The sequence below is a fragment of the Primulina tabacum genome, chromosome 5 (genome assembly GCF_025594145.1).
Source record: "Primulina tabacum isolate GXHZ01 chromosome 5, ASM2559414v2, whole genome shotgun sequence".
Classification (NCBI taxonomy): domain Eukaryota; kingdom Viridiplantae; phylum Streptophyta; class Magnoliopsida; order Lamiales; family Gesneriaceae; genus Primulina; species Primulina tabacum.
The window spans coordinates 13,886,749-13,911,957 of record NC_134554.1 but is presented as its reverse complement, the minus strand read 5'-3'; the positions used below and the strand labels follow the sequence as shown (position 1 = coordinate 13,911,957).

The 25,209-nt window shown below is 32.4% G+C and overlaps 3 protein-coding genes and 1 long non-coding RNA gene across 4 annotated transcripts; 2 read left to right on the top strand and 2 right to left on the bottom strand.

Moving 5' to 3' along the window:
- Positions 1-517: 517 nt before the first annotated feature.
- On the bottom strand, positions 518-2,856 carry LOC142544818 (uncharacterized). Its single transcript, XM_075651854.1, has 2 exons — positions 1,610-2,856; positions 518-1,304 (listed from the first exon to the last, which is right to left on the bottom strand). The coding sequence occupies exons 1-2, from the start codon at positions 2,067-2,069 to the stop codon at positions 1,270-1,272; spliced, it is 495 nt and encodes a 164-aa protein (XP_075507969.1). The 5' UTR covers positions 2,070-2,856; the 3' UTR covers positions 518-1,269.
- On the bottom strand, positions 2,105-2,653 carry LOC142544148 (uncharacterized). The gene has a single exon (XM_075651220.1). The coding sequence runs from the start codon at positions 2,651-2,653 to the stop codon at positions 2,105-2,107; it is 549 nt and encodes a 182-aa protein (XP_075507335.1).
- A 13,450-nt stretch (positions 2,857-16,306) lies between the features above and the next one.
- Positions 16,307-18,232, top strand: LOC142546851 (homeobox-leucine zipper protein HAT4-like). Its single transcript, XM_075654807.1, has 4 exons — positions 16,307-16,719; positions 17,004-17,299; positions 17,428-17,507; positions 17,807-18,232. Exons 1-4 carry the CDS (start codon positions 16,545-16,547, stop codon positions 18,042-18,044), a joined length of 789 nt encoding a protein of 262 aa, XP_075510922.1. The 5' UTR covers positions 16,307-16,544; the 3' UTR covers positions 18,045-18,232.
- A 2,615-nt stretch (positions 18,233-20,847) lies between these two features.
- Positions 20,848-24,876, top strand: LOC142544817 (uncharacterized). The gene is made up of 4 exons (XR_012820109.1): positions 20,848-21,076; positions 21,240-21,314; positions 21,477-21,527; positions 24,703-24,876. It is a non-coding gene; the product is annotated as an uncharacterized LOC142544817 (long non-coding RNA).
- The last annotated feature ends 333 nt before the right edge of the window (positions 24,877-25,209 follow it).

Genomic DNA, 25,209 nt, shown 5'->3' with positions numbered 1-25,209 from the left:
AGACAAGTCAGGTCTTGTGATTGTAAGATAAATCAGCTTCCCAACCAAATGAGTATAAGAGTCAGGAGTGGAAAGGACATAATCATTTGAAGTGTCCTGTTTCATGATCAAATCTAGATCCAAGCTGGTTAACTGTTTATGTTGTTCAAACGGTGTGTCAAATGGCTTTGCCCCCGAAAGACCAGCTTCAGAAATGAGTTCTAAAGCATACTTTCTTTGATTAAGATAAATTCCCTCCTTAGATCGAGCAATTTCAAGTCCCAAGAAGTACCAGTAGAGTCCCCAGATCTCGAAGTTGCAACTTAGAGTGTAAAAATTGCTTGAGATGAGCGATGGCAACTTCACTACTACCTGTGATGACTATATCATCCACATAAACAATTAAAAGGGTAATACAATTAGAATCATGCTGCAAAAACAGAGAATGATCATATTGTGACTGTCGAAATCCTGCCTCAACCATGACACTAGCAAATTTGTGTTGGTTATATAGTAGCATAAGTCATAAGTCGTGTTTGATTCCCAATAAGAGGACTAGGAGTGCGGTTAATAAGATAAACCGCAGTTAAAACACAATCACCCCCATATTTTAGTGGAAGTGAAGCTTGGAAACACAAAGATCTTGCAATGTCAAGAATATGGCGATGTTTTCGTTCAACCACACCATTTTGTTGTGGTGTATATGGACAAGAGCTTTGGTGTATGACTCCAAGAGAAGAGAAAAAAGAGCTACACTCAGATTTGAAAAAATCAGAGGCATTATCGGTGCGAATAGCTTTAATATTTTTGGAGAATTGATTCTGCACCATAGCAAAAAATTGTTGAAGGATGCGGAGTATATCCAGCTTTGAATGCATGAGATATACCCAAGTTCCTCGAGAAAAATCATCAACGATAGTGACAAAATAACGTTCACCATTGTAGGTGGGCACTCTAAATGGACCCCAAATATCCATATGTAACAACTGAAAAAGACATGAAGATGTAGAGAAACTCTGTTGTGGGAATTTCAATCTGGTTTGTTTAGCTTGAGGACATATGGGACAAATCTTTAAAACTGAATTTGGCAACATAAAAGGCAACATATTCATTCTAGTAAGGGACATATGGCCAAGTCGCTTATGCCAAAGTTCATTGCTAATGGTTATACAAGAAACAACAGTTTGTGGAATAGAAAATTTATTACAGTGTGTTAACAAGGAAGGTGAAGAACCCGAACCAACTGGTGTAGAGGCTACACTGGTAAGATGATAAAGGCCATGTTTCTCTCTACCAATCCCCATGATTCTCCCACTCTTGAGGTCCTGAAAAAAGCAAAGATGTGGGTAAAAAATGACTGAACAATTATGAGTTTTGGTGAATTGAGATATGGACAGTAAATTGAATTGGAATTGAGGAATATATAAAACATGAGGGAGGGTAATGGATGTGGATAAGGCTACAGAGCCCAACTTGGTGGCATGAATGTGGTTACCATTTGGCAGCCTAACTGAACTAGTAGAGGTAGGCAATGACTTAGGTCCTTGCAACAACACGGAGTTACCAGTCATGTGTTCAGTTGCCCCTGTGTCAACTATCCAATTGGTGCCACAGAGGGTATCGAGATTACCTGCCATATGTGCAGCCGACTCAGTAGAAGATTGTCCCGCAGAACTTCCCAACAGCTTCAATATCTCTGCATATTGAGCAGGGGTGAAAACTGGAGTAGCTTCAATGTTGGTTATCTCTGAATTTGCTTTCTCCACACGCGTTTCAGCAGCCATGTGCACATCATGACCTCTCCGCTGTTTAGTGTTATCTTTAGGTGGCTTTCTAGGGCCTCGAAATTGTGGAGGTCTATACAGACGATGGCCCGGTGGATAACCAACAATTTTATAGCAATTGGCTTTAGAATGACCAACCAAATGACAATACTCACAGGTAATCACATCTGTTTTACATTCATCCACCCTGTTCTGGGAGGAATAAAAGACTGACGTAGGAGGTTCAACGACCAACAACGATCTAGTCGATTCCTCTTGAGATACAATGGAAAAAACTTGTCCAACAGTTGGCAGCGGATCCATCATCAAAATCTGGCTTCCAATAGGGGCATAACTATCATTTAACCCAAGCAAGAACTGGAGAAGCTTTTGTTGATGGTCATGATCAACATATTACGAGCAGTATCACACGTACATGAGGGAAGGGTAATGAACGAGGCATATTCATCCCATAGTTGTTTGAGTTTACAATAATATGTAGAGATGGAAAGATTACCTTGACGTAATCCGCCGATCTCTCTGTGGATGGCAAAAATACGAGAACCATTGATTTTATCAAATTGTTCCTTCAAATCCTTCCAAACAGCTGATGCATCAGTAGAATACACAATTCCCCCAAATATCTCTTTCGAAACCGTGTTCATAATCCATGACAACACCAGTGCATTACACCGCTCCCACTGATGAAGCGTAAGATTTCCAGCAGCTGGACGTTGGCAAGTGCCATCAATGAATGCCAATTTGTTTTTCGCACGCAACGCGATTAACATAGCTCGACTCCATACTCGATAATTCTCCACACCAGTCAACTGCTCATTAATAAGATTCATTCCTGGAGTATCAGAAGATTGAATCGAAAGAGGATCACTGAAGTTGTTGAAAGTCGCCATGGATTATAACCAACCGAGATGAACTCACAAAAAAAAAAAACTTCGAGCAACAGCAAATTCCGTGGATGAGTCGAAATTAATCAGTAAATTGCCGAAATACAGCAAATTAGAGCTGAAGTGATCTCCGATTCTTGAAGAAAAGAGATCTCATATACAAATTCAGATCCAATGCCCTAGATCTGTAGCTCTGATACCATGTAAAATTGAACTGAAAATGAAGGAACTACGGTCCTTTCTTATTGAAGAATTTCAGAGTCAAGCAAGCTCTTTATTGTTACAGACAGAAAGCTATATATACAAGCTCAAGTTCACTAACCTCACTATTAGTAAACCTCACGAATTACAAAACACGACTTATGACTTATGCTACTATATAACCAACAGTGTCAAGGATGGCTCCGCCTTTGCCCCGATCTTCGTATAAATGCTCGAGAACACAAACCTCGAAGTATAAAAAAAAAAACCATTCGTGCAACAATGTAGGCGATCCGCTGACCAAGTAGGTAATAACACATGTTCTTGCATCTTTTGGTTAGTTTATCAACCGAGTTGCTACTATATTTTGTCCTTTGTTTTGAAACCTCGTGACATTCTAGGATGTTAATATCAAGTCTTATTCTTGCAACAGAGAACTGATATGCGCTATAGCCAAATTGATCAGAATATAGCTTATGGAACAGAAAAATACCACGTGGATCGATGCACTAAAATATTTAGATCTCCCGTGGTTAACTGATATCAGTCATATTTATCTAACCATACTAGATCATATAGGTTAGAACAACGGTTTACCCATCGTACTGGGGTCTGAAACATTCAAAACAATGGTTTATTTACCCGCCGGATCAGGGTTCGGAACATTCAGAACTACTTGCTGTTTCCTACAACATCAGGACAAACTAGCAACTATATATAACTTCACCACATCAGGATCGAATATTAGAAACAAAGATCGTTACATACTTGTAGATTTCAGAAATTTCAAACGTGAATGTTTCCTTCCACTTTTAAATTGAAAACGTCATATAATTAATCAAGGCAATAACTTTCTCATGGTAAGCTACTATGATGTCTTGAAGGCGTCATTCGAAATGTAAGAACGTTAACATCGAAAACTTCGAATTTCCTTTTTGCGTTATAATCAGTCTTGTAAGCAAAAAATATTTGAGAGTTGGAGATGGGTGGCTCGAGGAGGCTTGGACCTGTGAGCAGCTTGATGAGAAATTTATAGATGCTGGTACTTCTATTCTGTTCTTTTGACCTGATGGAGTGTTAGGTAGTTGTTTATTCATACAATATAATATAATATAATATAATATAATATAGAATGACAACATGTATCATTCTTGATGTCTTGTAGTTAGACTCAATATGGTAATCAACACGTATACATACACCTACTATATTCCAAGGAAATGGAGGAAAGAATATATTCACACAAAAAAAATCAATGTACGTATATCTTGAGAAAATTGTAATTTTCGTTTTTTATTTTTTTGTTTTGTCAAAATAGAGTCTTGTTACGTGTATTTCAATTTTTGATAATTTTAATAAGTTTTTTTTAATCGAAAATACTGACATTTATCGAAACTGCTGATGTTATATTACATACGTGAAAGTCAAATCGACGTCAACTTTTCTTGATATTACTTAAATTTTTTGAACGTCATATCAACACTACAATCAAATAGGATTGAAAACCAAAAATTGCTAAATCATACGCAAGAAACACAACCCAAAATAGATAAATTTAGAAGACGGATTGTATTATTTTTCTTTCAAAAGGTGAAAATTTTACTCCAGCAAAATATATTTAGTCGCTATTCTTTTCAAAGGAAATCCATAACGGAATTATCCCGTAATTTATTGGAAGACGGTCCGACTTTTCAAATGGTTTAAAAATTTATACGCCTTGTTCATTAATGCGAAATGATTTATATTATTTCGTACTGACAAAATTTACAACATTTTTTTTAAAAAAAAATTAAAAGCAGTGGTAACTCTTGTTTAAATTTGTCAGAGACATCAATAAATATCAATCAATTAACAAGGGGCCTTTACTTTGACATTCTCCAACATCAAAAGTGTTCCACTGTTACTATGGAAGTGCGTACGACAAGATGTCCCCTTGTTGATATATAATTTATATAACGACTTTGGAACAAATTGGAATAATCGTTAAATATCTCAACCGATCGAGCAAGTTGAGATCGAGCAAGTTGTCATGGACTTAATTAATTTTTATTTTCTAGCTCAAAAATAAATTGAATCGACCGTACGTTTTGATATTATTTCAGCATTTTGAAGTATTAGTTTTCGAGCAAAATTTATTTTAATGTTATATTAAACTACCCGTTTGTCCGGCATAAATTCCTTGATTTCAACGAGAAAATCATGCATACAACGCATATAGACGGACACACATAACTTTGTAGTTGAGTTTATGAATTTACATTAACAAACAAAAATGTACATGCAATGAATGTAGCTTAAAAGTCTTCAAGTATTTGAGATCAGAGATTAGTACGAGGTTAAACGTTAAAAAACTCTTTCAGTTTTATTATATTTTTAATATTTTAAATCAAATAATAAATAAAATGAGATGATTACCATATTAATATTAAAGTAAATGATTAAAATTTTCAAGTTCTAAATAACATAAAAGTATTAAATAAATTTATTCACTCAAATGAATTTTAATATAGCGTTTTAGAACAATAAGTTTTGTGTCTTTTAAGCTAGCCAGATGAAAAGGACATGTGTGTTCATTACAAATAAGGCGTCCACAGCCCTCAATTGTTGTAGGGAAAATAAATGGTTAACTTCACATGACCCCCTAAAATTATTAAATTGTCCCCCACACACTTTAAAAGCTTAACAGAAATAATGCAACTCAATTTTAATTTTTTAAAATTAAAATTTTTACGAGGAAAGTTCCTTAAGAAAATCGAACTTTTTATTTATTTTTAAAAGAAAGAAAATAATTGATTTTTCTTACTTTATGGGTTAATTTTCAGTAACTTTTAAGTCTAAACTAGTAGCACTACTTTCAAATGTTGGTTTTAGCACTTTTATATTATGAAATGAAAAATAAAAAGAAAACCCTCCCCTCCAAAAACCCTTTTCCCGTAAGAAACTCAAGAGAGAGAGGAGAAGGGAACTCGATCGCCTGTCCCAAAGGAGGCCAAAATTTTATTAGTTTCATCGAATTTCGATCGTGTTCGGGGTATCTTAGGTAAATGATTTCGTTTGTTTGACGTATGAATGAAATCATATTATGTTTTGATTTCTTATGTTTATTTGCGTGCTATGTGCAATTTATTTAATGATTTATAAGAAAGTTTCAGAATTTATGTGAGGTATTTGATGGGGAAGATTTAATTAATTAACCTCCATTTGACTCCTGATTTGAAATATAACCTTCTCATTTTAATACATATATTTTTTACTATTTTACCCTTTTAAAACAACTTTTCTTTAACCAATATATCTTCGATTCATCTAAATCATAAATTGTCAACAAATATCATTTTTCGTAGAAACAAAATTTCCAACTTTCTCTAACACTGCAGCCTTCCCAACCATTCACCAATAACACAACGTTGTAGACTAATATGTACATTTTCTTCTTTACAGTCTACAGACGTGAGGTCTGTTTCTTTCTTTTTTCAATGAATTATTAATTTATTTAATTACTTTGAAAAATATACACAATACAAAAGATGTCTTGTCTTGAGTTATGAATTCAATATTTTCTTAGTGTGGACCATGCATTTAAAATAAAAGGACAATGTCAATACTTACTGCATCATAATATTTAGAATTTATCAGTAAACAATAATATATATCAAAACTTATCATCCCCAAGTTTGAGACTAAGTTTCGAGTTTGAGACTCAGTTATAATAAATCTCTTCTCCAACTCAAAAAAATATTACCAAAATCCTAAAAATAACCAGCAACATCCAAAAGTAAAAATATTATCTTTGTTATGACTTTACGAACTTTAACATCATTACCAAAACGAGTCTACCCCTATATGCATGTGTTAAGAAGTATTCATTTAAAGGGAATTATATTGATTTCAATTATTTACTTTAATTTGTCTTTTGCATCCAAATTCCTAAATCCATGCATTATCATTTATAAATGTTTAATCTCCTTTTTTAAAACTTATGTGTTTCCTTTTCATGTGATTAATGAATAAAAGAAATGGCGGGAAAAATAGATTGCCAAAAACAATACATAGTAGAGACATAAAAGCGAAGGCGTCGATGCTGCGGAAACAAGAAGTAGAAGAAAAGATGAACATGATTTAGAGTAGCACTTATAGAGAAGGATTTTGATAACAAACTTTTTTTTGAATACAGAGGAGAATGATTAAATATTGTAGGAAGATATGAAAACACGATTAATGGAGTGGGGTGGGAAGGAGGAAAAAATTAAGATTTTGGGTTAGGTTAGTTGGGCTTTAGAAGGCCAGGGCAAATTTAGAAAAATTAGGATTAGATTTTTAATTGAAGGTTAATTATCAAAGATTAAGGTAAAGAAGGTCAGAAATCAAAAGAAAATGAGAAAGAAGGTTATATATCTAATAGTCCCCACTAATTAGCCCACATTCTCAACCTTAGGGGGGAATTCTGAGAGTACGGAATTGCCCTCCTCCGGAACCACTAAACCATGATTTATCGAATTTTCTTTTTAAAAAAAAAATGATTTAAATGCTCTGTGGTTAGAATTCCAAATTTTTTTAAAAATAAATCATATATTGATTGGTGAAAAAAACAATACTTAATTTCGATGGACCAATCAAATTAGATTGTTCAAAATTGGGGCTTGGATCTAAAATTTGAAATACCCTTTTCTGCTTAAATCGAATTAGGATCCTGCAGTCTAGCCCACCCAGTAAAGCCCACTTAGCCCAATAAAACCTTATATTTTATTTAAATATTAAAAAACCTTATTGGTAATGTTTTTACTTATAAAATCTGTAAAACTTTTCATTGAAAATTGGAAAAAAAAATTCGGTTTAAATGGTGTAATAATGTAATTGAAAATTATTTTAAAGTTTTGTGATTAACTATGTGAGTCATGCCTTGAATGTGAATAAAGAAATTCGTCCATCAAAATAAGTTCAATTTTATATCGACCCTCAATGAAATCTAAATAAAAAAAAAAAAAAAGTCTATTAAACATTTTTTAAAAAAATACACTTTAATTGTGATGTCATTTTATAATAGTTCAGTTCCATATTTGTAAGCATTATAAATACTAGTGCCAAATGTACACGCGATACGTATGAGTTTTTTAGTAATTTTATAAAATAATTAATTAAATATTTTGATTTAAGTCATCGGCGGTAATACGTGTTTTTTTACATCGTATACTCTAATTTTATCTTTTTTTTAGAAGAAACTAAATCATTTAAAGTTATTTCTCGCTTTCTGTATTTTTTTTATACAATATTTTTATTGGTGAATGTCTTCCACGTGCTAACTCTTACCATTTTTTATCATTTAAGCACACTTGTTTTTATTTTAAAAAATTTATGACAATAAATATTTTTATTTTATATAAAATTCAAATCTTACCCTGAACTCTTCTCATTGTTGTTATAGACAGTGTGTTTTTGGAAGTGGCTCATCTTTTAAGCTTTTAACAATATCACGTTAGTGAAGAAACTAAACCGCGCGCACAATCTAAGGAGCATGTTTTTATTCACTTTTGACTCGGATTTTAGGTACCCCAAATCTCGAATACCGTAAAATTGCACGTTCAAAATAAAATTATAACAATAATAATAAATATCGCTATGATATATCTATAATATTTATTAAAGTTAAATCATTTAGTATAGTGGTGAAGTTCTTTTTATTCTCAAAATACTTCTAGCCATCCAACTATTTATATCATATTTTTCTTCGCATTCTATTTTTCATATAATTTCGATTTCAAAATTTAAAAACTTTCAGTTTAAAATTAAAAAATAATTTATTCTCTACATTTTTTAATATAAAACACATGTATTTGGAAGTTTTGCTCATATAGAAGGAAATGATTCAATTTCAGAACTAAAGATCATAGTTCTCGAACAAGCAATCGAAATGATTATGGAGCATCTTCTGGATTTGGTATTGTTCTTCCGATGATCGTAGTACCGGGTACTTCTTGACACGTTCTAATATGATTAGATTTGTAAATAAAATTCTCTTATAAAATATGAACAACACCAAATTTTTTTAGAGCCCAAATTTTCATTTCACCTCCTCGTTGTCCCGTGTTTTACCCTCACAATAAAATATTTCTTATGTAATAATTATCGAATTTATATATAGAATTAACAAATTATAGTAAAATTAGGAGAGAAAATAGGGGTTTTTTTAAAAAATAATATATTTTTAAAACTTATTTATTAAAATATAACAGATTCTAAAACATTATGAAAATATGACAATCCGGAGTTTGAAGTTCCGGATTCACTGTCCCGGTCAGAATCCGGGACAGACTGACACGGATTCTAAGAATCCGATTTTAAATTTTTTTTAAAAAGGGAAATCGTCGACGGTTTTTAAATAGCGACGGTTGAACAAAAAACCGTCGTTACGGCACGGATTTTCTGCCATTCTAACAGGAACGCGTCACATATTCATTTGAATGCGTGACACAATTTCATGCCTATAAATTGCACCGAGTATTTGGCGAATTCATCTCATCCTTCAACTCAACTTTTCGGTTTCGGCATTCTTCTTGAGCAGTTTTTTTTTCTTCGGTCCGTGTTTTTTTTTTTGTTATAAAAATTCAGTGATTCTCTTTCCCTTATAAATTGCGTCGATCGTGTGCTTAACGGAATTCTTAATTTGATTTGATATTTTTCTGTCGCATAACAGAATTTGAGGGAATTGCGCCGAGTCTCAGTAATTCGAAATTTGATTTTTGAGAATTGCGTTGAGTATCAGAATTTGGGAGAATTGCGCCGAGTCTAATTCGAATCTCTGTTTTTCTTTCTATATTGAATTGTTTTTTGTATATTATTTCTGATAATGTTTGTAATATGAATAACTACAAATATTTTGATTATACTAATACTCCAAATATTAATCTCAATATAAACGATTAGTTAAATAATTAATATCATAATATATTTATATTCTATGTTGAATTAAAAATTTGTTTAAACATGGATGCAAAAATTAGTACACAATTAATACTATTATTATCTAAATTTAATTACTATAAATAAATATATTTAAATTACTGTCATTAGTATAAATAATGTAATTGTTTAAATTTACCGTAACTTAACAATGAAATGTTTAAAAAATGTTTAAAAAATTGTAAATTCTTTTCTAGCTATAAATAATTGTTTTCATATTTTAAGAGTAACATGGAAATCTTAATTTGTTTAATTCCAACAATGTTAAAAAAAGTTAACGCAACTTCTAAATCCAAAAACAATTAAGATTCCCAAACAATAATAAATTCTTTGATTCAATAGTATGCAAATTTTATTTGGAAAATAACGTTATTTTATTACTGTTTAGGAAAGAACATTTCTTAATTTTTTTTTAAAATTTTGGGAATTAACGACGGTTTTTGGTTAAACCGTCGCAAATAGCAACAGTTAAAAAAAGTTACCGCAACTTCTAAATCCCAAAACAATTAAGATTCACAAACAATAATAAATTTTTTGATTCAATAGTATGAAATATTGTTTGGGAAATAAAGTTATTTTATTATTGTTTAGGAAAGAACATTTCTTAAAATTTTTTTAAAAAATTTTGCAAATCAGCGACGGTTTTTGGTAAAATCGTCGCAAACGGCGACGATTTGTTAAACCGTTGCGGATTGCGACGGTTTTGGTTAAACCGTCGCCGATTTCTTTTTTTTAAAAAAAAAATTAAAATCGGATTCTTAGAATACATGTCAGTCTGTCCCGGATTCTGACCGGGACAATGAATCCGGAACTTCAAACTCCGGATTGTCATATTTTCAGTAATGGTTTAGAATTTGTTATATTTTAATAAATAAGTTTTAAAAATATATTATTTTTAAAAAAAACGGGAGAAAATAGTACGTGACTTTAATTTTCAAATGCTGAATTATTATATTCCGACAAAGAAAGATAATGCACAATCCAAAGTGCAATGATTGCATATTGTTTGTACCTTTTTTGAAATTAATAAATAAACAATTATTGCATATCTCAATCTATCATCATTTCCCAATAACCCAATGGTTTCTCCTTTGTTTTTTCAGTAGGTTTCTACTTACATTTTTTTCCCAGAACACTGATATCGGATACATGTGGTGAAGTTCAAGAGAACTTACAATCAACATTTATCAAGATTAAAAATTCAAGAAAAATATAATATATAAATATTATATAAAATTATATTGGAGATTAGATTTTTTTAAATTTCTCAACGATCAGCAAAGCATACGTATTGAATAAAGATGGTACCTGTCTCAGTATAGATAATATTTGGGATAGAATGAAAATATTACTATTTTTTTAAAAAAAAATTGAATTCATTTAAATAATGGAGAATAAATATAGAATCATAAATAAATAGAATCTGCGACTTATTAAAGCAACAAGGGTGCCACAGAACTGCACGTGGACTCCTTTTTCCCACTTTTTTTAATATTGAACCACACCACCCCCACGTGAACACGTGATTACCCCCCCCCCCCCCCCTCCCCCACCCACCACAACAAAATTGTTTTGCTCGAAAAAAACAACTGAAGAAACAAAAAAATTTCTGAGTTTTTTTTTTTTAAAAAAAAACTTTTGAATAATACGTATTTAAATATAATAATGTATTTATCGCTATGTATCTCTCCCTATATAGCATCCTATTTGGATGTCCAAATATATGTCATAGCGATAATGTATTTATCGCTATGTATCTCTCCCTATATAGCATCCTATTTGGATGTCCAAATATATGACAAGATTTCATTTAAGTCCTATAAATGGATTTGAAAAATTATAAATGGATCATTCGAAGTTCAATTGTAGATTTGAAAATTAATCCTAAACTTAATTCCAATTTCGAAAATGACCCTAGACTTAATTTCGATAAAATGGTAGTGGAAAAATATTTCAAAAATAGAATAATATAATCCAAACACGAAGTTTGCGTGTCGAAATTACTAGTGGAGCATATATGTCGTAATTACTAGTGGAGCATATATATTATCAACCATGTCTGATATAGATGTAAATCATTAGTCTTTTAACTTGGGACAACGTAGAAGTTCTACGTATTAGTTTGCACTTTGACACATTTACCTAGTTCATTGAGGGTCATTAAGTGGCAAGGTTGGATGTAGTTTCGAAATAAATATGACTCAATGCATTGTAGTCAGGGACTCACCGCTCACACGTTAGTGTAGATACCTCTTGTGATCTGATGAGTTAATAGTGCAAAAAGTCTCTAACCATAGTAAAATTATGCTTTGGAAAAGGGGTTTCCTCATTTGCACATATCATATCATTGTTATTACTCAAAAAATACATTCACATCGTTATGGAATTCATTTGCAACTCTCGATATATTAAGGATTGCATATTTTATCGGGTATGAGTCGAAGATATCGTACTGTACATTAACTATAATTCAAAGTTCTTGCATTCAACTATCGATGATACTCATGAGATCATGAGAAAATGCTCTAGATAGGGATTTCAACTTTTCCCACGGGTTTGGAGCCTCGCAAGAGAAAACCCGAAACGGGGATAGGGATCCACGATTTTTTCGGGTTTAGGTTCGGGTTCTGGGATTTTTTAAAACCCTGATATAGTTCGGGGCGGATATAGAATTACTATCTTCATCCCCGAACGCTCCACGAAAATAACATCAATAATATAATAATAGTATTATTATATAATAATTATATTATTTTTTAAAATATTAATAATATCACTAATAATAATAGATAATAATAAGTTTTAGTATGTGAAAATTTTCGTATCCGGCATCGTCTCACCATATTAATATTTTTGAAATGGGAATGAGGGCGGAGATGGGAAGTTGATCCCCGAACCTGAAAAAACTGGGGATCGAGGTGGGTATGGGGGTGAAGATTGAATTCGGGAATGTGGATGGGGATGATAAAACTGTCCCCGCCCCGGCCCCGTTTCATTGCCATCTCTAGCTCTAGACGCTCTTACCCTGATATTTTCAAGAATGAGGAATACATACGTGAGAGTTTTTTAATAATGAAAATACAATATCTTGATTCAAAAAGAGCCTTGGTTAGATCATGAATTAAAATTTATAAATATTTCCCTAAGGATTTTATATTAAATAACATAATTTTGAACACAAGTTTTTGTCTCAAAAAAATGTATCTTTTCTCTCACACAAAAAAAATCGGTCACCTCCTTCTAAGGATTCGGACAACACCTTCCACTGCATCTCCTTCGTACTAAAGCCGATTGCCGTCGTCGCCTTTCGGAATTTTAAATTCCGACAATTTATTATCCAAACAAACTTCGTTTAGATCTTCAGTGCAATCTATACTGAAAAATTCAGTTTCAAATCGTGGACCTGATTTAGGAGATTGAAGAAGGTGATTGATTCCAGTATATCGTTCGTATGTATTTACAAAAATGACCAACTATGTTAATCGCAAATTGGTTTGGTGTACAACATTTTTAAACACAAAGATAAATAAAATCTGAACGTGGTATTCATAGTTTAAATCATACGACACTCGATAAAATTTTAATGGTTAAAACACAACATTTTTAAAATTCAGTTGTTTCTTGAATATGATAAAACAGTTCATTTGGCCGTATTAATTAAAAAAATGTGACATAGCTATCACATGAGTTGTAGAATGGCGCGTGCGAACAAGGGTCTTCGTAGGAGCGTGGATAAGAATAGATGAGGAATGGTGACGATGACATAAAGAGGGAGTATCCAATGATTGTAAGCAAAGTGGGTGTCGGGCTTGAGAGAGGCATGGTGCAATGCACGAGACTTTTCACGTGGTCCCACCTGTTGCCACGTGTCGACCCCATCGCACGTGAACTATGTTGTTTCCCCACGTGATTCAACCTCACCGACTACTACTTTCCCCAGTAAACCGATATCCCTTCGCATCCAAATCCCCCCTTATATGCTTTTCTTTTTCATGTATAAAAATATTTTTTATTACAGTATTTTCTTTTAAAAAAAAAACAATTACCTCCATTTATTATTATTATTGTTTAAAAGATTGAACATAATCTTGTGATATAGAACCGGGATAATCAATTGATGTTGATTTTATCAATAAAAGTTCAAAGAAATTATAAGATTTAATGAATCACTAAAGGGCAAACATAAGTCAAAATCGATATAAAAGATTTTGTTATATTCTGGATAAATATTTGGTTGTTTATAAAAATTACGACTTTGTGGAGGAGGAGTATTTTCAAAAGAAGTGATATGTTCAACAAATTAATGACACAAAATTTGTCAAAATTCAGACATAGCATTGTATGAGATTGTAACGAAAGTGCATGGTTATTACTTAGAAATATCCATACCAATATCCTCTAACCCATGGAGCATGTTTTAAAATTTTTGATAAGAATATCCATACCAATAACATCAACCCTAACCATCTATTCATACTAAAAAAGAATAATTTTATCGTAAAAAAAAAATATATATTTTATATAAACATTTTTTGAAAATTATAATTTGATTATTTATATTTGTTTATTTGTGATTAATCACTTATATTGTCAAATTCTATATTAATTAATTTTCTTTGTTTTGTTCCCAAATTGTAGTATTTTTTTCAGCCTGTAACATTAGTGTGACATCAATACGATAATGTTACATGTAATGATACATCAATACTCTGATATAAAAATAACTAAAATGATCAAAAGTGAATATATATTAAGAGTGAAATTTGATATTATAAATGATTAAAATAGTAAATAAATAAAAAAATATAAACAACGAAAAATTGTGATTTTTCCTTATAAATATATAGAAGGATGCGCGTGTAAGAAAATGCATGGTTATTACTTAGAAATCTCAAAAAACAAAGGAGGAAATACGAGCTTTCAAATTGATAAATTTGTAGTTGTGATATTTTTTAAAACGAGGACTAAAATATAAATATCTCCGAAAATGGAGCTACACGAATTATATATAATCACATCATTATTATTTTTGAGAACGAAAATGAGATTGTTATAATTAGATCTTGAACGTGAAATATTATATCAAATTTGAGAAAGATGTCACATGAATTATAAATAATCAAAATTAATATCACATCATTTTCAGTTGTTCCGCAAGTTTTATATTTGAGTCCAGTTTATTTGGATGGATGACATTACGTTATGACAAAAAAAATGAGATTATTAAAATGTTTGACTCTGATTTGAAATAATAATAATATATTTAATTTGATTGAATTTATTACTTTGTCACACCTTGCTAGCAATTAACACGACAGAAACCGGTTTCCGAGTTAGAGGACCATCTCGTAACGTAGTATTTGTACATCATTAATTAATTGTTTTAATCAGTCTCATAAATTGTTTAATAAATTTAAGCATTAAACCTCAAAGAGACAAAACCAAACCGCACTTCACGTTTCTTACACGCTTGTGGGTTCCATCCGATGGTGCCGTGTAAAAAAAATTTGTTTAGAAAAAATTAATTATATTTGATACTCACGGAGAAATTAAAGTTCGATTCCAGCGAGTTTCATTAGTCTAGACGCAGGTTTCAAAATGATCCCGAGCCCGAAATCACAAATAAGACCGTTAGAAGGGAGCCAGCAGGGTGTCCTGGTGTAGTCTCTTTGACGCTCAGAAACTGAGGATATAAGTGGAGAGCAGCTAAGGGTGCTGCTGAAAATAATACAGTGAATGAATTATCATACGCTCAAACATAATATTTATAAGAGAATATCTGACCCTTGATGGACCTATTTTCTATTTGGACTAGGAATAGGCCAGAGATAACGAGATCATCCATGAGATATCAATATTATAACAAGATTTTGTCTTTTTCTTTTTTTTTACTGTGTGTTTTATATCTGACCGGGGTTCTTTCACCAATAAATTCAAATTTGACTTATAATTTAATAATATATTAGTTTCAAGTCAAGAAAAAGAAATTTATAAAGTGAGACCGTTCCGGTAAAAGCCCTTTTAAATGGGGAGTCTCGCATAAAAGCAAGATTTGACTTAACCATGGTTAGCTTTTTGGTAACTCGAACAAGTCGTTGGGACATGTTTGGAGAGAGATCTCATTATAAGTTTTCTTGTTGAATGCCCCACCATAAGATTTACCGATCCGAATTTTGATAAATATTTCAGTTGTAGACTAACGCTTGCACCACTTTTATTGAAGTAAATTCGCAATTCGTTTGTCCCAAACAAGGACTAAAACCCCAAGATTGAACATTGAATAGATGTAGGCACTAGTCAAGTCAAATCCCATGCAAAACTGCAAAACGAAACTCAAAAAATCAAAGCCAAATCCTATCATCATGATTGACCCAACACACATCTCTGACACGGGGATCATTAAACATCTCTCTTGTATCTCTATACACCTCATGTACATACACATACATATATGTGCGGTATATATATATACGCGTGTGCGTAGGTTCTGACCTATGTCATTTAAATTTTCACGGTAATCAATATTTTTTGCAATAATCACCATTATGAAAAAGCTGTAACCTTTTCTTGAAAAATAAATAAATAAATTAGCCCATTTCACAAGTCTCTCTTGTTCTCTTGGATTCGAACAAACTCTATATAAAATTATTATCTCCAAAAGAGAGGAACAAAAGTTGGTTTGATATCTTTTCTTTTGAATCGTGAGAAGAAAAGGGGGAGAGAGGGAAAAAAGGGGGAGATGGCAAAAAAAGATGATTGTTTAGGGTTGAGTTTGAGCTTGAGATGCCCGGAGAATCTGAATCCTGACCCTCTTCCTCCGCCGGCCCCCTTGCCGTTGAATCTGTTTAGATCTCCTTCACCTTTTATGCAGCTGCAAAAAAATTCAAGAACTGATGCATTTCAAACTGTCGCAGGTATCTGAATTGGTTTAGAAATTGGTATTTTTTTTATTTTACCAAATCTTTGCATGTGGATTTTTGTTCAAATCTGAGCTGAATTTATATAAAATTTGATTGTTATTTAGCCAAATTACTTAACGCATATCCCTAAAATTAAGTGGTAATTGTTATCCTCTGTTACTAGTTAACAATGACATATTTTGCATGGATAGTATAGTTGTTAGTGTCTCATTTAAAGTTAGTCTTTTCATCTATCCTCAAAATCTAAAAGGAGATCTTTTCAATCTTGAAAATTTCAGCTCTCCAGGCGGAGCCCAGAACATTTCCTGGTGGGATCGATATAAATCGAACATTAACTGTAGTAGAATGCGATGAAGATGAAGAAGTGATTGTTACATCCCCAAACAGCACAGTTTCAAGCATAAGCGGTAAGAGAAGTGATAGGGAAGTGAACGACGGAGAGAAAGCGGCGAGCAGCTCCATGGAGATAGAGGAAGACGGAGGCGACGCGGCGTCGAGAAAGAAGCTCCGCCTGTCCAAGGAACAGGCGGCGGTGCTGGAAGTGACTTTCAAGGAGCACAGCACTCTGAATCCGGTGAGTAGTGGTCTTTTACTAAAATATCCCTGGAGTTATGGATGTTTCTGCGAATAAGTTTCCAATTTATTTAGCACTAATTATAAAAAATAAATTGCTTTCTTTATTATTTTTTTCAAATTTCTCAGAAGCAAAAAATGGGACTAGCGAAACAGCTAAATCTGAGGCCTCGGCAGGTCGAGGTGTGGTTTCAGAACAGAAGGGCAAGGTTGGTAATAACTGTACGGATCTTTTACGAGATAATGAGATTGACCAAATACGAAATTTTATAAAATTTGTATTGATTTAGATTGAAAAAAAAAAGAAAAAAAACGAAGACCAGATTATGATAATCAATTAGTCAGGTTGAAACCAAATTTTATGTAATTTTATATTTTGTTTTATTTGTTGAAAATTTCTTTATTTGAGTGGAACTCGACGGAACTTTCCATCTGGTAGGTACCCACAAAGATATGCTAGATAGTATCCTTGATCTCAATTTGTGTATTGAATGTGTGGATGGTGCAGGACAAAGTTGAAGCAAACAGAGGTAGATTGCGAGTACTTGAGACGCCGTTGCGAGAATTTGACGGAGGAAAACAGGCGATTGCAAAAGGAAGTGAACGACCTTCGGGCTCTGAAGCTCTCCCCGCAATTTTACCCTCCAACCACGCTGACAATGTGCCCCCGGTGCGAGCATGTGGCTGCAGCAACCCGTGCTGCCCCCAGCCGCCAACCTGTCGAGACCAGTCGTCCCAAATCGTGATCGAGGAATGTGCATGTAGATATGGGCGTTTTGTAAAGAATAGATGAATTGAAAGTGTGTCGATTTAGTTTATGTGACGGTACAGAGTAGTACTACCAGTTGGTTTATTAGTTTCGGATCCGAGATAGTCAACAAGCGTTGGAACTTTTTAAAATTTTTTTATTTTACCAAGTGAGTGAAAAATTAATTAGTTCGTGTAGTTTATTTTGGAGCATATCAGTTTTAATTAAATGATATGTATATATAAAGCGAGTTTCAATTGATCTTTTGATTTTCTGAAAATTCAAACGAGCTTTGATTTCCTAATTAATAATTTTTTACTGAAATCTCAAATAACATTTTCCGAAATGTTAAATTACCTTTTATATTTTTTAAATGGTCCAATAACAGTGTCAATTTATTTTTTTAATATACATATCTTCCTCATTTTCGAATAAAAAACTTTCCAATTTTTTTATTTTTCTCTCGACTTCTTGCATTGCTATTTATTATAAATCGTGATAATGTTCAAGTACTGTTTAGTTCGTTTGTATAAGATTTTGTATTAAATTGTTGCATGTCAAATGTGTCACGATGTTCGTAATCGATGTTAATACTCAACGCCCAAAATGAATTTTGGAGCATGTAAGTAGGAGAATACTATGATTTAAGGAATCTGAAATATAACCTTATATCTGCGAGATTGAGATAGACATTGATTCAAATATTATATTAAATATATTTTATTTTATTATTAATTGTATTGTAATTTACAATTATAACATCAATTCATCCATAATCAATATTTCGAAATTATATCAATTTCCCTCGACAACAAGAAACGAAAGAAAAATTGGTAAAGTATCACGAGGTGAGAGATGCATAAATCTGTGATTTATTACTCTTTTCTTAACCTTTTCGTTGTTTGTCTATGGATTGTCAAAAAGGTATCGTGGATTATTTCCAATGAAACTAGCAGTCAGATTTGTGGTTTTGCACAAAATTATATGGTGAGCATATACCTAATATGCATGGGTATGCAATGTTTGATATTAAAATTTATTTTAGTTGACTTTGGTTTATTCAAATTTTTGTGACGCGACAGCATAACGATTACTACACGTTTAAAAACAAAGTAGGTAGATAAAATGTAGCGAGTGATCATGTAATTGGTGGATAAAAAATTACATGTCTTAAATAAGTTAAAAGTTTGTGTGAGACGATCTCACGTGTCGTATTTTGTGATACAAATCTTTTATTTGGATCATCCGTGAAAAAATATTACTTTTTATGCTAAGAGTATTATTTTTTATTGTGAATATCGGTAGGGTTGACCCGTCTCACAGATAAATATTTGTGACACCGTGTCACAAGAGACCTACTCCTTAAATAAATAATGCCAATTGAAAGGTTGAGTAGGATAAAACATCCTATCCAACCTCAAGCTCGACAAACACAATTTGTGAGTGAAAGTTTTCAAATGTGTTTTATATTATATATATATATATATAAAATTTTTTCAAATGTGTTTTATATTAATTATATATATAAATTGGAATAAAATTATATCATATGTAGAATTTTATCGAACCAATGTTGGAATTTGAATTAAATTTAAGGTTTGAATGAAAATTATGACTCATGAATGTAAGAGTGTCTTTTATTCTTTATATTCTTGAGTTAGTTGTGATTCATGATTGTGAGAGTGTTTTTTGACTTCTCATATTTGTGATTTAATTGGAGACTTTTGACTCTTCATATTCTTGAGTTAAATTGCAAGATCAATTGATTTAATTAATATTGTGTCACTTTTGGTGTGCATTATAGAGCTTATAAATTATGTGTCAATTTCCTAAATCCATATACATTTTTTAAAAACATATTCAAGGCCTCACTCAAGTATTATCTAACTCTTCATTTGGCATCTGTTAAATTTTGATGATAAAGTGCATGTACGATTTGAGTTCGTCGGAGTAGTGAATTTGTGCTTAATTTGCTACTGATTCAACCGTTGTATCATAAGAAACAGACGTCCATAAATGTTGATCATCTAGCACCTCGTAGATGAGATAAATATGTTTTAAGGAAATTATATTTATTACAAACACAAGTTTGTTTGTTTCATTATTTCGTTACAAATTTATTTTGCCAGTTTATATTTATGTTGCCAGTAGGAATAATATTTTATTTTACGTTACAACAAATTTGTCTGTTGGTGTTGCAGTTTTGACATACAAACTCTATTTAGAGTGTGATGTTCGTCAATTCAGAGATAAACTTATTCAACTTATTATCTATTTACTTTGTTTTATTTTGATACTCGACATACTATGTCTAATATTGTTGATTATGTTACGAGGATATTATAAAATTTATTTTGCGAACAACTACATTTGTTTCTTGTATTTTATATTCTATTCTCGATCGAATCTTACATGTAATTGAGCTTGCTATGAAGATTTCTTCTCTCTTGTCTGGTCCTTGACTTTTTTCAAACCAAATTAGAGTTCTTCCCAAAATATGGAAGATTTCAAACCCTGAATTATTGTAAAAAGAACAAAACTAAATTAGAGTTGATTCCAAAAAGGTGGAAATAAAGAATAATATTAAGTAAACCAACCAACTCAATTGTCGTACCGATAACTTAAATAAATATTTTTGAATGATGTTTAAATATATTTACATATACGAAAGCCTGAATAAATTGTGATGGGCCTGTTTTTGCCCGGTTTTCAGTCACTAAAAATCCACGCGTTCCATTCTTGTTTCTCTCAAATACACGTGTTTTACGTTAGGCTCTCCACTAAGCAAAGAGGCTGTGCTGTCAAGAGAATAGTTCCTGCCTCAGAGGTGTGGTGTCCGGTGCTCTCTCCCCTTCGGTCTTTTTCCCATCTCTTTCCAACCATTCTTCTCACACTCCTTTCGTTGCCCGGCTCGTACGCTGTTGGGCTTCTTCCCAGCTAGCATCCATCTTACCCCCATCTTTTTTTGCTGCCTTGCGCGCGTCTTCAACTCTTCTTCTATTTTCCCTCGCCTCGGAAAGCCATATTTCGGTTCGTATTTCCTTTGGCTTTGTTTGATTCGGGTTTTTTGCTCGTGGTTCCCCCCTACCGGATGCGTTGTCTCTTTCGATTTTTTATGTCTTTGCGTTGTGTAAATTCGAGCGTTCATGCTTACATGCCTTCTTCTGCTCTAATAACGGTTTTTTATGGCTAGGGTTTTAAAACAGCGGTCTCCATTCTGCTTATTTACTCCCGTTTGCTCTTCTTCGCTTCGCAAAACGATATTTGGGTATGTGCTTTCTTTGGATTTGCTTGAATATGTTTTTTTCCTTGCGGTTCATTCCCTATTCGACGCGTTCTTCCCCTTGTTTTTTTTACCTCAGCTTCGTGCAAGGTGGAGCTACTGTGTTTATATGTTTTCTTCTGCGCTACTAATTTTTTTTAATTTTAGGCCTCCGAAGCACCGACGGTCACTTTGCCAGGAAGAATACGCGAGAAATAGGTGAGCTGTTCCTGCTATTGTCTTGTTCCTAAAATGAGCTTCTTTTGTATATGGTTTGGTTTGGCAGCCTGTTTGTGTTACTTCCCTTACGTGCCATACGTTTTCCTTAAAATTTTTTGCCTTCGTTGTTGTATTTATTTGAGATTTTATGCTTATATGTTATCCTCTGTTTTGTTTATGGGTTTTAACTTTTATGTTTTTGCCTTATTGCTCTCCTTTCTGTTGGTGAGTGATTAAAAAAATAACTGAGCTAATTATGTAGTTGGCTTTCTCCTACAATAAACCGACTTTGTCAATGAGTTTGCTTCGAGGTTAGCTTCCCAATGACAGGGGCATAATACAAGGGAGCCGGGTTTTTTTTTTTTTTTGGTTTTTGCTTGCTGTCAGTGACTTGCGTTTTTCCCCCTCTTTGTCGTTCATATATTAGTTTTAGGTCGCCTGTTTTGTCTTTTAGCTTGATCTACTGTTTTTGGATTTCGACTTTCCTGATGTTTCACGAACAATATGAGTTGCATGTCAATCTAATAGCTGGATAAATCCTTCGCTGTATTGCCCCCTTTTTTGGTTAAAAAATATGTATTGAGCGGCAATAGCAGATTCATCTGTTATCTTCCACTTTTTAAAACCAGATATTCAAGAAATTAATAGCAATAACAATAATAATTCTGAACATTCCAGTTGAAAAAATTTCAGAAACTACAAACTTCTAAACAATAAAATCAAACGTGAATTGTCAAGTAGTTGGGCCAAGTAATTGTTGCTTACTTGTCCAGATATAACTTGAATATGCCATTAGCATGAATGAAATCGTAGGTCCTTGGGTAAGTGGAGAACCCTTCACACCTGAAATAATCGAGAACAATACAACTTAGCTCCAAATCTAGGAATTTCCAAAAATTTACTGGTTGGATATGCATGTTAAGGTCTGTTTGTTGAATGTGGAAAAGTAGACAGTGTACCAATCATGATATATGCCAATCAAGCCTCGCTCGTATATGACACCTAGAGTATTCTGAGCAACATTAGGCACAACATTCATCACCCATAGTTTCAGAGATTCCAATGATGCTACAAAACCTCCGAGACCTGCATTCATATCCATGATGTTTCGATATCTTGCGGTGCCAAGTAACCTATCAATTCTTTTGTACTCGTTGACATGTTTTTCCCAAAGCTTATTATCCTCTTTATACAATTCGGATGTAACTCCAGGAACATCCCCATTTTTTATTCGAGGTGGCACATCAAAAAGCCTGGCCGGAAACCGCTTCAACTCCCCTCCAGCTACTTGATTGTCTCTTTTGACCTCTGGGAAGGGAGTTGTGCAAGTTTCTATTTCCTTGTACTTTCCAAGACATCATGAAATTTAATATTAAGATTAAATATCTTCGGAGGAAAAATGGTTTCAACATACATAAAGAAATTAAGGAATCCTCTTGACATCAAGATCACTCAACTGGGCATCACACATGTGCGTCAGTGTCTTCATGTTTATTAATTTTCCTTGAATTTTGTTATTTTTTATGTTGTATAATGCTTATAAAGATGCTCAAATGAATTTACATTTCAGTAAAAAAACGATAAATTATACCCTAAAACCATCTCTAAAATTTTCATATGCACATTGAGGGTGGGAAATTAAGGAAAAACATATAAATCTCACACTATATTAGAATTGGAATAAATTAACTGAACCATCAAAATAAAACAACTTACATTTATATAAAACGAATAAGCCCTCAATCACCACCATTAAACCCAAGTGATATGGGTTTAAACCACGAAATTTATAAATTCAGCCAATGAAAACAAAAATGTCGTCAAATTCTATTTTTTGCGGTTCATCAAATCATTTATTTTCGGATAAAGCTTTGGTAACAAACATGCTAACACCTGATTTTCCAAATGTCAGAACAATAGACGCTAAAGCAAAATAACAGATGTTGCAAAACAGATTTATAGTGCAAAACGTTCATGATATTTGAGTATTTGTTATTATTGTATTATTTTTGCTACAATGTTTAGTCAACTCAAACAAATCAAAAAAACAAAAAAAATTACCATTACAAAAAAAACATACCTTCGACACCACATTATACACACCTAACTCAGCCCCTGACACTTGTCAATTGTTAAACAGAGTTAATCTATTTTTACTGAGGTGGCTCAAAATAAGCACCACATGTGTCATAGTTTATCTATGACTCACCCTAACGCATACACTTTATATAACATCATTTGCCTTCTTTTACATTACGGTTAAATATCCAAAAATCCCTACACTTTCTCCTCAAAGTTTAGAATTACTTTTTTAAATCCAACTCTAATGGAAAACAACCGCTATTGTGAATGTATCGACTGTAGCCAATGCTACTACAATTTTCTATTTGAAAAAGAAGTCGAGGAACTGATGAAAAGGCTTTTCTCGAACTCAGTATGGGCCATTATCTTCCGAAGAGCACTTAATATGGAGTCAAAGCTTTCTCTTCTAATAGACTATGCAGCCGATATCGAGACAGAACTGAATCTCAACATTATCCGCCAATCTCAGTATGTACATTGAGTAAATAGTTAAACATTTATCTTATGTAATGATAATAGTTCATTTGCAAAAAAATTAATATGGGGTTGCTAAAAACTCTGAATAAAATTCAATAAAACATTTACTTATAATACTTATTTTTACATCACTTCTTTACTTCAGTTTAAGTTATTTTTTTCCAGTGCATAACTAGATTTTGTTCATGTCACTAACATGTTGTATTTTCTCCCTGATATATCTATTCTCAACTATTTAAGTATGTAAATAAATTAACGATATTACTCACAATTACCTAATGCACGATATGTCTAGCTCGTTCTTAGTTTTGACCATATCCTACTATTTACAAGATTTGCTATATAGATATATTCAAAAAAACAATAAATAATATTAGTTTTCAAAATATGTTAATATTTAGACGCAAATACGTTCAAATAGTTATGTTTGCAACGATAGTAAAAATTTAAACAAGTTAAATGATTTGTTCTCCCAAATTATTTCATTCTCAGATCTTTAACATGATATACTTAAAGTTTCTAAACAATATCGTTCGCATTTATTTAACTTTTTATAATTGGATCTCAGCCAAAATGTTACAAATTAACTAACTTTATTATCGGGTTTTTTTTGCAGGTCCAGTGCAACAGCTGAAGACCAAGCATGAAACCAGCGCGTAATACTGCGAAAATAACTAAACTTTTTATGTTTTCTAAGTACGTGCTACTCACGAAAAAACCATAGTATATGTACAAATTATCATATTGTTATAATATCTACACTTTACTTCTACTCTGTAGCTATACTTTATCCGACCAACATTTTCTTTTCAATCACAGTATGTCAGTCAATATGCAACCAAAAAAAAACATCAAAATATTGCACAACATATCTGGGTAAACACCTCAAATATTGAGGTTCGCCCACCTAGTTTATTTATAAAGCCTAAACCGTCCCCAACATAAAGTAAAAAACCTTATAACATGAAGTTTCTGGATATAATTCAAAGATTTCCCATCGACACGAATTAAAATATTCCATTTTTTTTTTAAAATCAAAATTATCCACTGTTCTCTTATATTCCATTGTCTTTTCTGTTAGTCTCCTTAATTTATGTTTGAAAATTCATACGTTCATTTTGTA

What these genes read in the sequence shown, in the direction of transcription:
- LOC142544818 (XM_075651854.1), bottom strand. Translation starts at nt 2,069, where the DNA reads ATGATGGATCCGCTGCCAACTGTTGGACAAGTTTTTTCCATTGTATCT. An exon ending in GTCGGCTGCACATATGGCAG is followed by an intron (nt 1,305 to 1,609) that starts GTAATCTCGATA and finishes TGCTTTTTTCAG; the next exon opens with GACCTCAAGAGTGGGAGAAT.
- LOC142544148 (XM_075651220.1), bottom strand. Translation starts at nt 2,653, where the DNA reads ATGGCGACTTTCAACAACTTCAGTGATCCTCTTTCGATTCAATCTTCT.
- LOC142546851 (XM_075654807.1), top strand. Translation starts at nt 16,545, where the DNA reads ATGGCAAAAAAAGATGATTGTTTAGGGTTGAGTTTGAGCTTGAGATGC. An exon ending in TGCATTTCAAACTGTCGCAG is followed by an intron (nt 16,720 to 17,003) that starts GTATCTGAATTG and finishes TGAAAATTTCAG; the next exon opens with CTCTCCAGGCGGAGCCCAGA. An exon ending in AGCACAGCACTCTGAATCCG is followed by an intron (nt 17,300 to 17,427) that starts GTGAGTAGTGGT and finishes CAAATTTCTCAG; the next exon opens with AAGCAAAAAATGGGACTAGC.